Source organism: Talpa europaea, assembly GCF_964194135.1.
Source record: "Talpa europaea genome assembly, chromosome: 9".
NCBI lineage: Eukaryota > Metazoa > Chordata > Mammalia > Eulipotyphla > Talpidae > Talpa > Talpa europaea.
The window spans coordinates 73,240,796-73,253,962 of NC_140076.1; the positions used below are offsets into that span (position 1 = coordinate 73,240,796).

Genomic DNA, 13,167 nt, shown 5'->3' on the forward strand with positions numbered 1-13,167 from the left:
AAAAAAGGTTCACAGTTGCTCTGAAGAGAGCTGTATCTCTATTGCACGGTAGTGAAAAAAGTCCGCTCTGATCCCCATATGTAAACAATGATTCCCTTCTCCTCTGGCAACTTCAGGAAACAGAGAAACAGTATCTGCTGTAAGCAAAGCACTTGGGTACAAGGCACATGAAAGCTGGCAAGCCCTATTGGATCTACTCGGAACACACAGAATGCCTGCATTTCCTTCCGTTTGCTGTCAATGGGTCTTGAACCAGACTGAAGATGGCAATGGTGTCCTCATGTTCCTGTTCTCATTCCACGGTTACAGACTTGGCCAGATTTCTGGGGAAGTCAACCTAAAACAAAAATAAATATCTTCTCAGGACTCCACAGAGCTCAAGAATATGCTGTAGCTTGAAACTATTATCAGACCAGGAAGTGGGTGCTCCCTTGGACCCTGCATATTGGGAGTGGTTCCATGCTCTAGAAGCTTCGTTGAAGTTTATAACATTTTGTTTATTCAATAAACGTTTACACTGCACCTTATATGTGTCATGTTGTGTTAACACTATAAAAAGGGTATGATTCATGCTATTAAAAACAACTAACTCAATTTTTACTGTTAAATAGTCACTTTTCTTAGAAGGATTCACACTAAATCTGAAATTTAGCGTTGGGGTTGGGAAGGAAATGTGACTGGGAATGGTTGATAAAGTGGGCTTCAATTTTATCTGCCATCTGTTTCTTTAAAAAAAAAAGATTTTATTTATGTGTAGAAGAACTGGGGTGCAGGCCAGAGGACGGGGTGGGGAGGGGGGCATGAGAGGATTCACCAGAGACAGTGGGGATAGAACAGGTGAATCTACTGAAATGCACTTTTAGGTGAGCAGCAGGAGAAAAGGTAGAGGTCTGCTGTGCCATGTGGGTAGCTTCCTTGCTGGGAATAGAACTCAGGCCATTAAGGTTGAGACTTAACCCATACATCACCAGGGAGGCCTCTGCCATATGTTTCTTTTATAGCTTAAAAAAAGATGAAGCATGGCCTGCCTGGTGACGCAAGGGGTTGAGACGCAATCTATGAAGCAATCCGCAGCCACTGCAGCACAAGTTCGATCCCCAGCCAGGGAGTTACCCACATGGCGCAGCAGACCTCTCCTGACTAGCCTGCTGCTCCCCTCAGTGGTGTATTTCAGTTGATCTGACTGTTCTGTTCCCCACTCTGTCTCTGGTGAATCCTCTCACCCCCCCCCCACCTCTGGCCTGTACTCCAGTTCTTGTATGCATAAATAAATAAATCTTTAAAAAATTAAATAAAAAAGATGAAGCGTAACACAATGTTAGCAAAGGTCAATTCTGGAATGATGTTTACATCATCATATATTTGGTATGTACTTTTTTTTTTGTATTGCTGTATATTTTTAAAAGCTTCACCCAATATAATTGTAATAAACTTCTATTTCTTGCACAATGAATTATATGTTCTTACACACTCATTAGTGAGCTCATAAATTGTTTTTTTATGGAACATAAATTGACAATATATATTAAAAGCCTCAAAATCATTTGCTAGTCTGAGGACAAATCTTAAATGTGGAATGGAGATATATGTATGAATGTTCACTGCAGTTGTTATATGCAGATGTTCCAAAAAATTAGAAAAGGTTTAATACTATAATAGGACACTGGCTAAGTAATAATTACATTCCATGTTATAAGGTTGTGGTGGAATACTATGCAGTGGTTAAATGTTGCTCATGACAAATTCATTTTGAGAGAAATTACTTATCAAAAGGAAGGTGTAAAATTTTATCTTTGATATAATCTTGAAAAAGACTAAATTCACATGCATGAGGATGTGAATTTAATAAAATATTTACTAAAATATTAAATTTGCTAATTAACATTACCTCTGGGTGATCAGGTTACCATTTAATGATAGGGTCTTTGTATATCTTATAGTTCCCAGAGGTTATTTTCAGGGGGTATAAATTATTTCCAAAAGAGTTATTTTAAATGAGATTATTTCTCCTATGAATATTTACATCAGGTAAGTATTTAAGAACAAAAGGCAACCCTAGGGTTACATTTCTTCTCTGCTGGGTTAGGGGCGATTTTTAGACATACGTCATATCCTCGGAGAACAGCCAGGTGGAAGGAGAGAAGCTGCAGTGGGATCACACTCAGGATGCCCTGGAGACAATCTACGGTGTGCGGCAGCTCTATTGTTTTATACGCAAACTTGGAACTTTCAGTGTCATCCCTGGAGCAGAGTATAATCGGACGACCCTAAAGCAGAGCAATGTGGTCACAAAATGCAGATCCTTTCTTAAAGAAGCAATTTATCACAGCAGAATTTCTGAGAATGACATTATTGCAATGATAAGAGCAATCTGTTTCTTGTTGCTGGAGTTAAGGGGTGAGCATATATAGGGTCATGGAAAAGACAGTGTTTAATGCTTTCTGGTGTTTCTTCCCCTTCTCTGATAGGGTGATTGCCATCCTGCTGCAGTCATTGAGCTCCCATCTGTTAAGGACCTTCAATGTGCTCTGCAAAGGGCAGAACTCCTTACTCTAGTGGGGATCACAGCTGAGTGAGGAAAACAAAAATAAAAGCAAACCAATAAATAATGAATTTCAGATAAGTGTCTCGTAGGCACTGAAAGAGGGTAAACTTATTGAGAGACACTGGTGAGGTCTGTGATGACCTCTCTTAAAAGGAGACATCTGGATTGAGGCCTGAAAGATGAAAGACCTCCTTTGTGAAGATGTGTGGAGAGCATGGCAGCAGCTGGCTCAAGCTCATGGGTTTTACCGCCCTGTAACATTATGGGCCCTCCCAAGATGGATCTGGGGGTTTCACCCTCCCACCTCAGGGCAACAGGAGTGTAATACAGATCTTCCCTGACTCATGATAGGGTTACAACCTGATAAATCCATCATAAATGTTGAAAATATCATAAATTGAAAATGCACCTAATATACCCAGCCTTTAATGTGCTCAGAACACTTACATTAGCCTAGAGTTGGGCACAAGCATTTAACAAAAAGCCTATTTTAAATTAAAGTGTTGACTCTCTCATGTAATTTATTGAATTCTGTACTGGGAATGAAAAACTGTGCAGATAAATGGTGAGTGATAGAGTGGCTGAGTGGGAGCTGAGGTTGCTACCTATTTACCTTCAGAAGAGGATAACATACAGTGTGTCATTAGTTGGTAAAGATCAAAACTCAAAATCTGAAGTAGGTTTCTATTGAATGCTTATTGCTTTGGCACCATCATGAAGTTGAGAAGTAAAAGAATTTGGCTGATCTCTGTCCCAGGCTCCTGGGAAGGGGCCTCTGGACCATAGGGCTTTCTAGAGTGATAGAAATGTCTGTTTTTCCTGGTCTACCACACCTGAGTTTATGCTGAGGTGACTCCAGGTGATTCAGGATGGGGCTGACCATTCTGGAAAGATTCACCATGTGATTACAGGGTTGGGGTTTTGAGCCCATGAGATCAGCCTGACCTCCTGACCTCTCATGCTGGAGGCTGAGCCCAATCACATGACCAGTGATTGATGGTGATTATGAATGAGCATTCATAATGAGACCCCAACATAAACTGTGGCTGCTGAAACTAGCTCGGGGAGGTTCCCAGATATTCAGGGAGGTTCCCTGACATTCAGGAAGCATCCTGAAGACAGGGAAGCTTTGAGTTTTGAGGCCCTGGACCCACAAGTTTCTTCCTTTGGAGGGTCCTGATATGTATCCTGTCTAATAACCCATAAAAGTTACACAGTCGTGTACCGCATAATGATGTGGTGGTCCCAACAGGCTATATCACACAGCCTAGGTGTGTAGTGGGTTATATCATCTAGGTTGTGTTATTACACTCTGACGTTTGTACAACAAAATCACCGAATAATGCATTTCTCAGACTGTATCCCTATAGTGTTTTCCTGTGCTTTAAGAGGTCTTCTAGCAAATTATTTAACCCAAGGAAGTAGGGGGAAGTCCTGAATTTGTATCATGTTGGTGAGAAGTATGGTGGCCAGGTTAACTCCCAAGCCTGCAGCTGGTAACTAAAGTGAGCACTGAGTGTGGAGGACTGTGTCCTTCATCTGTGAAACTGCCCTAACTCTGGGTGGCAAATGTCAGAACTGGGCCTGGGCCTATCCACCAGAAGTACACCCTCCTGTCTCCAGGCTTGGGATTCAGAAGAGTTCAGGGCAAACTGGGTCACTGGGTGTAGGGTAAAGAAAATATCAGGCTTTTCTGCCCTCCCGCCATCAGGATAGATGATGGATCCTTGTCCTGAATGCATGCCTGATGGCGGGCACCTGGAATAGGGTGTGGGCATAGATGGGATTCAGGTAGATGGGATTCAGCTGAGCTAAGACTGTGCTTTTAAGGGCGGCGTCACGGGGGGATGCCAGCAGCAGCAGCAGCAGCAGCAGCAGCAGCAGCAGCAGCAGCAGCAGCAGCAGCAGCAGCAGCAGCAGCAGCAGCAGCAGAAGCCGAAGCAGAAGCAGAAGCAGAAGCCGAAAGAGAAGCCGAGAAGCAGCAGAACGAACGCTAGAGAGCCCAGATAGAGTGAAGACTTGCTGGGGGCTGGGAGGCCTGCCAGCCCCCCAGCCAGCACCCCTGCCTGCCATATGCCTGGTGAACCCCAATAAAAGACCTGCAAAACCACTGAGGACTCTGACTCCTCCTTTACCCGGTCTGCATGGGATCAGAAAACCTGCACTGTGGCCAGTTCCGGCCCTTACACTGGGTCTCAGTGGGGGCTTGCTGTCGGTATGGCTGTAGGCTGGTCAGTTCTTTTCCACATGTGTGAATTACTCTGCAGGGGACCAGGAGAGAGTGTGTGGTCACAGCTGCTCACTAGCAGGGCCATGCATAGCAGGTGTTGGCAGATAGTACATATGGTTGGCGTGTGCAGAAGACAGCAGGAAAGAGGTAGCCCCAAGTCAGCTAGGGGCTCTTACCTGGCGGGCTGTGACCTGCTGCAGGGCATTCTGGCATTTGGCAAAGCAGGGATCCTTCATGATGACCATGATGACAGGCATCTGCTTGTCAATCAACGCCAGAGGCCCATGCTTCAGCTCCCCAGCCAGGATGCCTTCTGAGTGCATGTAGGTTATCTCTTTAATTTTCTGGGGAAATAAGAGGTGGGACAACAGTCACACTAGGAAGAAAGGAAGTAGAGCAGATCAGCTGGGGGCAGGGAGCTGGGGGAAAGATGATGCTGAAAGGCAGGAACCTGAAGGCCTCGAGCAGAGGGATGCATGGAGCATCCATCAACAGCACTGTGGGCAGCTGGCAAGGCCAGGGCCAGACATGAGGGCTGGCCACCGTTCAGGGCATGCAAAAAGCTCAGCGTGCATCTGGTATCCCCATACTGGCCCCTGGGAGCAGCCACCCCCTTTGGATGGACAAGACTACATCAATTTCCCTTTCATTCTCCATGCTCTGTAACCAGACAATGGCCACTCCACAGCTATAATTTGTAATGATGGCATTGTACTGTCTAGATATGCCTCCATTCAATTATCTGATTAATCATTCCCCAAATTCTAGACCATTAATAACTTCCAAGGGGTTGCTCCCATTTACCTATCAAGCAAAAATCATACACGGCTGTTATCTGATTGTTTCCTAAGTTTAGAGAGATCCATGTTTATTTAGTGCCCATTAAAGCCACATCACTGAACTGTAGAATGTTGAAAAAAACATTTCTTAGCTCCCCTAGAACTATTTATTTGGGTCAGGGGAACACTGTCAGGAGTGTGGTTCCACCCTGGGTGCCCCAGACAGCTGGAGTGCCGGCCCCCAAGTGACCACAGTGAGGCCATTGACTTATGCCAGCAGCTGTGTAAAAACTTCTTTCTTTCCCCAAGGACCAACTTGGAGATGCAGCTGAATACGCATCTTTCATGGGCACTCAGGCCTGCAGCTTGGCCCCCCACTCCAGCGGCAAAGCCAAACTGAAAGTGCACCCGCCCAGGTCTTACTTCTTCGGCACACCCTGAGAGGCAGCATAGACAGTCCCTCAATTCCTGCGCCAGAGTCAGAATCTCCATTGGAAAGATGTGAAAGTCAGAGTTCATTACAGTGAGGCAACTCACAGCTTGTACTTCCCCACCCCACCCCTGGATGTGTCTCTCACCCCAGCTAATATTCTCTGAATGTTTCTTGCTCTCACAAGGAGAGCAGGGGAGCCAACCTGTGTCATGCTAGCTTGTCTGGGAACAAAATGCTGCCTCTTCTGTGACGCGCTCTCCAGTTTACCTGGGTTGAGCATTCTGAGCCATGAACAGCAAACGGACAGTGAGTCAAGGGCCAGGACTACACGCAGGACGCTGAAAGCACTGCCCGCCTTTTCTCAACCCCTGGGTCCTGGTGCCCCGCTCCATCAGTTTTCTCTTACGTTGTTGTGATCTTTTTTTGCCACAGAAGGCAAAAGAGTGACGGATTTTAAAAATGCAGAGCCTTCAAAGCATATTCCTATAGAATTCACAGCACATTTTGGGAATTTGGGGGCTAGCAGGGAAACTCTGAGTTCCCACCCCACTACTGTGGTCTATCCAAGCTGGGTTGCATGACCACGGTAGGCTGCTCATGGTATCAGAAAGCTCTAAAGCCACACAGAGCTGAGTTCAGATCTCAGACTGATCACTTCCTCTGCAAACTTGAGCAAGATGAAATTTCTGAAGGCTTAGCGTCCTTCTGGGTAAAATGTGGACAACCTCTTAGATGTTCATGAGGTGAGAGTGGACTATTCTATCCACCCACTAGTGTGGGTGGGTACCTCAGGGGACCCTTAAAGGCACCCTGCCCCTTTCTCCAGGAGACTGGAAGCTTCCATGTTTATGTCCCAGGGCTACCACGCCTGCTTGTGAGCTAGTGTTCAGTGCAGCCTGATACAAGTGTCCAACGGGTCTGTGAGACGTCCCCTCCCTAGATCAATGCCTTATTCTGCCTGACCCTGCCCTCCTTTTGGGGGGCCATAAGGTGTTTCCTGTGTCTGCCCTCATGCCTCCCAGGGTAGCACCAGGGACCACAGAAAGGATGTTGAGAGGGAAGGTGGGTAGAGGGGGCTCACCAGGGCTCCTTCCAGGCACGTGGCATAGTTATAACCTCGCCCCATCACCAAGAGAGACCTCTGTTTGTAGAGCTCCAGCGCCAGGTCATGGATCTTCTCATCCAGCGACAGCACTTCCTTGATCAGCTCTACGTCACGGGCACAGCAGAGTGGGAGAGCCAGTCACAAAGATATTAAAACAAGATTCACAAAGAGAAGTCATGGTGTGTAAGACGAGGTTCTGGAATTCACTTGGTGTCCTTGCATTAGTTTAAAAGGGTTTTAACCCTTGGACTCAGACTGCAAAACTGATGTTAGCAAAGGGTTGGGGGAAGGTGAGAGGCCCCGCCTTGAAGTGTACAAAGGCAACTGAAGCTGCCACCTCTGCTTTGCAAATATCCACCCAGCGAAAGGGTACACAAGTCTTTTTTATTATAAACAATGTATTACTATGAAAACAGTTTTGACTGAAAGTATCTTTTAGCACACATCTTGAGAACTGCTGATTTAGAAATCAGAATAGGATCCTGCTTTTGCAGGGTTTTTATTACCTTACTTAAGGTCAAGAGTCTTTTTCTCAATAAATTTTCTGGATGCCAGCTTGGTCAGATTCAGTCTTGCGCTGGTACTTGTTAGGTTCTTAAATGTAAGTGTTCCTCATTACTTTCTCTGGGGCTTGCCCCTGACTCTCAGGGGGGACCTAGTGTTTGCTCATCACCAGGAGGGTACACCCATAGCCCTGGGACCATCTTGGCCCCAGAACTCCTGCCTTGTCAGACACTAATGAGGCCTTTTGCATTCCCTTTCTCAGGGCTGCACTGCTCAAACCCAAAAGCCCTCTCTCCTTCTGGAGGGACAAGTAACTAAAGATGCCTATCTTGGCAGTCCCAGGATGGCACATAGGCCACTGGTCCTGAACAAATAAGTAAGTTAATGAATGAGTGACTAACTGAAACTCTGGTCCCTTCAAAGACCTCAAGAGTTAGTGCAACAGACACTGTTATCTCACCGACTACAACAGATGGGACCTAGCAACAGAGGTAAGTGGAGTAAGACTGTGAAGGGGCAATCTGGGTCAGGAAGAGGTTTGGGAACATTTGCTCCTTCTTCGGTATTTCTTGAGCACCTACTGTGTGCCTGCTCTGACTGGACACCAGGTGTCCAGCAGAGATTCCAACAGACAGGGATGTGTGCCCACTGAGCTGACCCTTCAGTTGGGGAGACAAGCCAGAACACAGATGAGCAGGTTACTCAGCTCATAGCATGCGCTATAAATGGGCTGGTATTGAACAGAGAGTTGCCTATGGTATTGGTACCTCTCTTAGTTAGGGTGGTCAGGGAGGTTCCCAGGAAGTCATTTGAGTTGAGACTTGGGTGAGGAGAAGCCTATGGCTGAATGAAGAGGGTTTCAGGAGGGGAAAGAGCCAATGCAAAGGCCCTGAAGTGGAAAGAGCTTGGCATTGCTGAGATCAGTAGGTCGGTGAAGCGGCCCCAGAGGAGGGGAAAGGAGAGGGATGGGAGGAGGAGGAGGGAACCAGCTTGTGTGGCTCCAGGGTCTGGAGTGTGGAGTTTGACCCTAGCCCAGTTGGAACTGCTGGAGTGGTTTAGTGATAAGTAGGAAGTTTTAAGGAGAAGAAAGTGATTAACAGTATTGATTACAGGTGAGAGGCAAGGCAAAGCCCAATCAAAAGTCTATTGGATTTGAAAATGAGGAAAGTTTAGTTCTGGAACATACCAGGTAAAGATTTTAGGCCATGGATGATTTCCCGTCTTCTATTTTGTAGTGAAATTCGGTCTTCAGACATCATCAAACCAAACATCACCAAAGATATGAACTGACTGGTATAAGCCTGTGAACACAGAGGTGGTGCTGGCAGAGTAGGGGCGGACCTGCGCCTGGTGACCACTCAAGGGGAGGCAGATCTCAGGCTCCCTTAGAGCCTCCTGTCCACCAACCCACCACTCACTCCCGCAGGGGCAGGTGTGCCTCCTACCTTGGTGCTTGCCACGCCAACTTCTGGTCCTGCATTGATGTGGACGCCGCAGTCAGTCTCCCGAGAGATGGAACTGCCCACGGTGTTGGTGACACCCACGGTCAGAGCCCGGCGGTCCTTACAGTAGCGCAGCGCCAGGAGGGTGTCAGCAGTCTCACCTGCCACACAGGGCCTTTCCTTTCACGCATGTTCACAGGTGCATGGCTCTGCCAGCCCACCCCCTCCCCCAACTCCCGACTCACTTCCTCTCTGCTCTAGCGCAGAAACTGGTGTCCAGATATAGGCAGCACGTGCTCAGAAAAGAAAATGCGTGCTCAACAATTCTTCCAGTGGATTCGAAGATTCAAGATTTTGCTACTATTTATGGAAACCTTTTCTCATCCACTGTTTCACTGAACTCTCGTGACCACCCCATGAGGGCCGTTGTCCCCAGTTTCCCCTTGAGGGTGAGGAGCTCAGGGGCAGAGGAAATCAGCGTCTTCTCCTTCAAGACCCCAGAGCCTCACGCGATAGAGCTGGTGCCCACCCAGGTGGGTCTGGTTCCCAGCACCCTTTCTATGTTTCTAATCTGCTTTATTCAGCATTGCTAAGATTTAACATTAAAAACCAAGAATGCCCTAAAGTCATTTCTTAAATAGATCTTGTTTTAAAGGAAAACACTTCTTATAGCCTCCCAGTGTATACTCAAATTATTTCTATAATAAAACTACTTAGTTTCACGCATAAGTCAGCACAGACTCCCCGTGTTTATAAGTCCTAAAAACCCCAAACTAAATAAGCTATGACCCAAACCATAAAATGAGATCCAAATATGTCCACGAGGACTCAGGTCTTGGCTGTCCTGGCTCTTTTGCAGAGAAGCCAGTGCTGTGTATGGCCTAATTCTTCTTCCCTCTTCAGACTGTCTAGTGCAGGGGTCAAACTGCTCTTCCTCAGCACCAGTGGGGACGAGAGGTGGGGACAGTGTAGCTCTATCTCCAACTCTACCCTTCCCCTGTTTTTGATATATTTTAAAAAAATGAATATAAAGGACTGAACAAAATGAAAATGTAAACTTCTATGTAGGCACTCAGAAGCTGCCACTGCATTGCATTATTTTCACATTAAATCCTCCTCTGTTCTTTGTTTAGTGTCTGCCACCAATTCATGAAGCATTTTTAGACTCTGTTGGGACTAGAAATCCAGAAGCAACACTGGCAGCTGAAGTCAGATGGCAGCTCCTGGGGTTGGCAAGTTTAGTGTTAGGCTGGCATGCTGTGCCTGACAGCAAGCAGTGGCTCTCCATGCTGCCCCCTGTTGGGAGGTGTGGATACTGCACAGCATCTACAGTTTGAAGTGACAATCCGCAGAACTTTGGAGAACTTTCTCCACTAAATTAAGCCCAGCATACATTTGTAAACACTTGAAGGGCACTCTGCAGTCCTGGACTTGAACAGCAGGAGGGAGAGGCTGTGGCATGGGGCTACTCTGACTGCACAGCCCAGCAGCAGAGCAAGACAAGACCAACCATGGCTGAGAAGTAAATGACTGGACGGGAGGGATGGGCACCTGGTGGGTGCTGTGCACAGAGACCTTAACTGGATGAAGGAGAGGGACAGGCTTATGGGGTGTTACGGACAGGACAGAGCTCTGAGAAGAACTAATAGAAACCTGTATCCCTTACCTGACTGGCTTATGAAAAAGCAGACATCATCCCTGAAGACAGGGGTGTTCCTGTCCAGAAAATCACTAGCGAGTTCAACCATCACAGGGAGCTCCGTCAGTTCCTCCAAAACTTGTCGTGTCTGAAGTCAACAAGAATGAAAACTAAGGTCAGTCAGGGACACTACCAGGACACAGGCGGCTGGGCATCTGGGGACAGTTTGTGAAGTGGCACAAAAGTGGTGAGGGAACTCAGTAACTCACAGACCACATTGCAGGGGAAAGGGCTCCATGCCAGTTCTCATGCTGGCTCATGGGCACCAAATTTGGAAGGCCACATGCATGGCAACACTTAAGACTTGTCTCTTTGTAGATCCCCGCTACATCCCCTATGACATGAAAGGCCAAGCATGTGGCACTTACAGCCACAGCAGCATGGTAGCTGGTCCCACAGCCGATCACAATGAGCCGTCGGCACCGTCGGATCTCCTTTAAGTGGTCCTTCAAGCCCCCCAGGAGCACTGCAGGGCACAAGCAGGTGTTAATGCTTACCCCAAACAAGGACTGTGCACTGGCCCAAGAGCACACACAAGGGATTTACCTGTGTTGGTTTCAAAATTCACCCGACCTCTCATGGTATTGAAAACTGATTCTGGCTGTTCAAAGATCTCCTTCTGCATAAATGCGCTGAAGTTACCTGGTAAAATAACATCAACAGGAGATGTCAGTTTCAATTTAGTTACATTTCTATTGCTTAGCTTTGAATCAAGATGACAAGCCATTATGTAATTAATCACAGTGACACCTTTACATAAAGGTATGCCCAGCCACTGTGCCTCCTGATGCCCAAGGTGACAAGTGGAAGGAAGCAGGTTAGGCATTACTATCTCCAATCTCCACAGCAGATCCTGTGGCTTGAGGAAGGGAGTAACAAATGTGTGACTGGTCTTTCTGGGCTGTGCTCCCCTATTGAGAAAGAAAGAAAATTGCTTTATTGCCCAAAACTCACCTACATAGCAAAATACAAATCAAGTAAGCCCAAAGAAAGAGACAGTTAACAAATGATCTCCTGGCTTCCATATTAAAGAAAGCCTTTTCAGTCATAAATGTTTTCCCAAGGGTCTGACTGAACAGAATTGGACAATGTCAAAGGGATGATTTGACCAAAGTGTGTTAAGGCCCCTGACAGGTGCTGTGTCTGATACTTTGGAGGTGCTCCGAGACAGACAGGAATGTTCTCTGGGATATCCACATGCCTGACGCCAATCAGTGCAGTGTTCCCTGCCTGCAGCCACTACCAAAAGCCTTGTACAAAGGATGCCATGAAGCAAGTAAGACAAATGAGGAGGGGGCAGAGGAACCCCCACAGACACAGGATCAGGAAGGGCTCCCTAAAGGGATGATGATGATCAAAAGGAGGTGATGATGATGATCACCAGTGGTGATGATCAAAAGGAGCCTATCCAATGAGAAGAACAGCAAGTGCACCTGGCCTGAGTGCACCTGGCCAGGTGTAGTGTGGAAAGGGTTGAGTCAGATGGGGCCAGACTAGGTGTCGGGCTTATGGGCTCCAGTTTTTATCTAGAAATAGCAGGAAACAGTTGGAGGATTTCAGCAAAGGATAACAGGGTCTGAGTCATGTGCTTAAAGGTTTGCCTGAGCTGCCTGTGGGGAAGAGGGTGCAAGACAAATGTGGTGAGCATTAAAAATTTTGGTGAGGAAGACGAATGTGGGTACAAAGAGAAAAAGGAGGGTGAGGGAGGGAAACGTGGTTGCAGGAACACAGGCTCTCTTCACAAGGATACAGTGGCCCTATTTCTCCATGACTTTCTGTCCAGAGAAGAAATGAAGCGTGGGGTGCAGAAATGTGTCCCAGAGAATATAAAGGGAGGCAGTCGATGTACTAGGGTTGGACAAAGCAGGGAGTCCTGGTGTCTGAATATAGTCTGGAGTTCCCTTTGGAGGAGCAGGTCAGACTTCTCACATCCTGTCAGCTGTGTGAGCCACAGACAACCTGCAACCGTATCCCTGAGGCCATGGTGGGCAGGAGGGCTGTGATGCCCACCCAAGGCTGGGCAGGGCAGGGCAGGGCAGGACCGGGCTGACCCAGGAAGGGCAGCACAGAATGTCTCAGGAGCTTCCTCAGGGAGTTCCTGCACCTGAGGCTACTCCACAGGCCCTTGGAGGATACCTACCTTTCATGATTTGCTGCAGTTCCATCTGCAATGTCTGAATGGCTCGAGATGGGTCATCACTAGCCAAACGCTTGATCCGGTGAATGGATAGTTTCCCATCAGCCACTGCAGCAATGTCATCATCTTCAAGAAAGATGACCCGGTTGGTATGTTCTATGATAGCACTGGAGGAAAGAAAACATGGGTGTTATAGATAGGCCTGTCCTTGACAGTGAGGAGGTGGCAGTCACTTAATGCCTCCCAAATCTGGGTGTGTATTAGTGCACTGGGTGGCATTTTGGCAGGGGTAG

The 13,167-nt window shown here is 47.2% G+C and overlaps 1 protein-coding gene across 1 annotated transcript in view; it reads right to left on the reverse strand.

The window, feature by feature from the left end:
• Window positions 1-292: 292 nt before the first annotated feature.
• The window catches only part of GFPT2 (glutamine-fructose-6-phosphate transaminase 2), a gene marked incomplete at both ends in the record, with an annotated part of 90,889 nt that continues 78,014 nt past the window's right edge, over window positions 293-13,167 (reverse strand). The window contains 10 exons of the mRNA XM_084242380.1: window positions 293-337; window positions 2,106-2,267; window positions 4,952-5,119; window positions 7,069-7,196; window positions 8,783-8,897; window positions 9,042-9,199; window positions 10,705-10,825; window positions 11,106-11,203; window positions 11,284-11,379; window positions 12,878-13,041. Of these exons, the coding sequence (XP_084098506.1) occupies window positions 293-337; window positions 2,106-2,267; window positions 4,952-5,119; window positions 7,069-7,196; window positions 8,783-8,897; window positions 9,042-9,199; window positions 10,705-10,825; window positions 11,106-11,203; window positions 11,284-11,379; window positions 12,878-13,041 (1,255 nt within the window). The remainder of the gene's footprint in view (window positions 338-2,105; window positions 2,268-4,951; window positions 5,120-7,068; window positions 7,197-8,782; window positions 8,898-9,041; window positions 9,200-10,704; window positions 10,826-11,105; window positions 11,204-11,283; window positions 11,380-12,877; window positions 13,042-13,167) is intronic.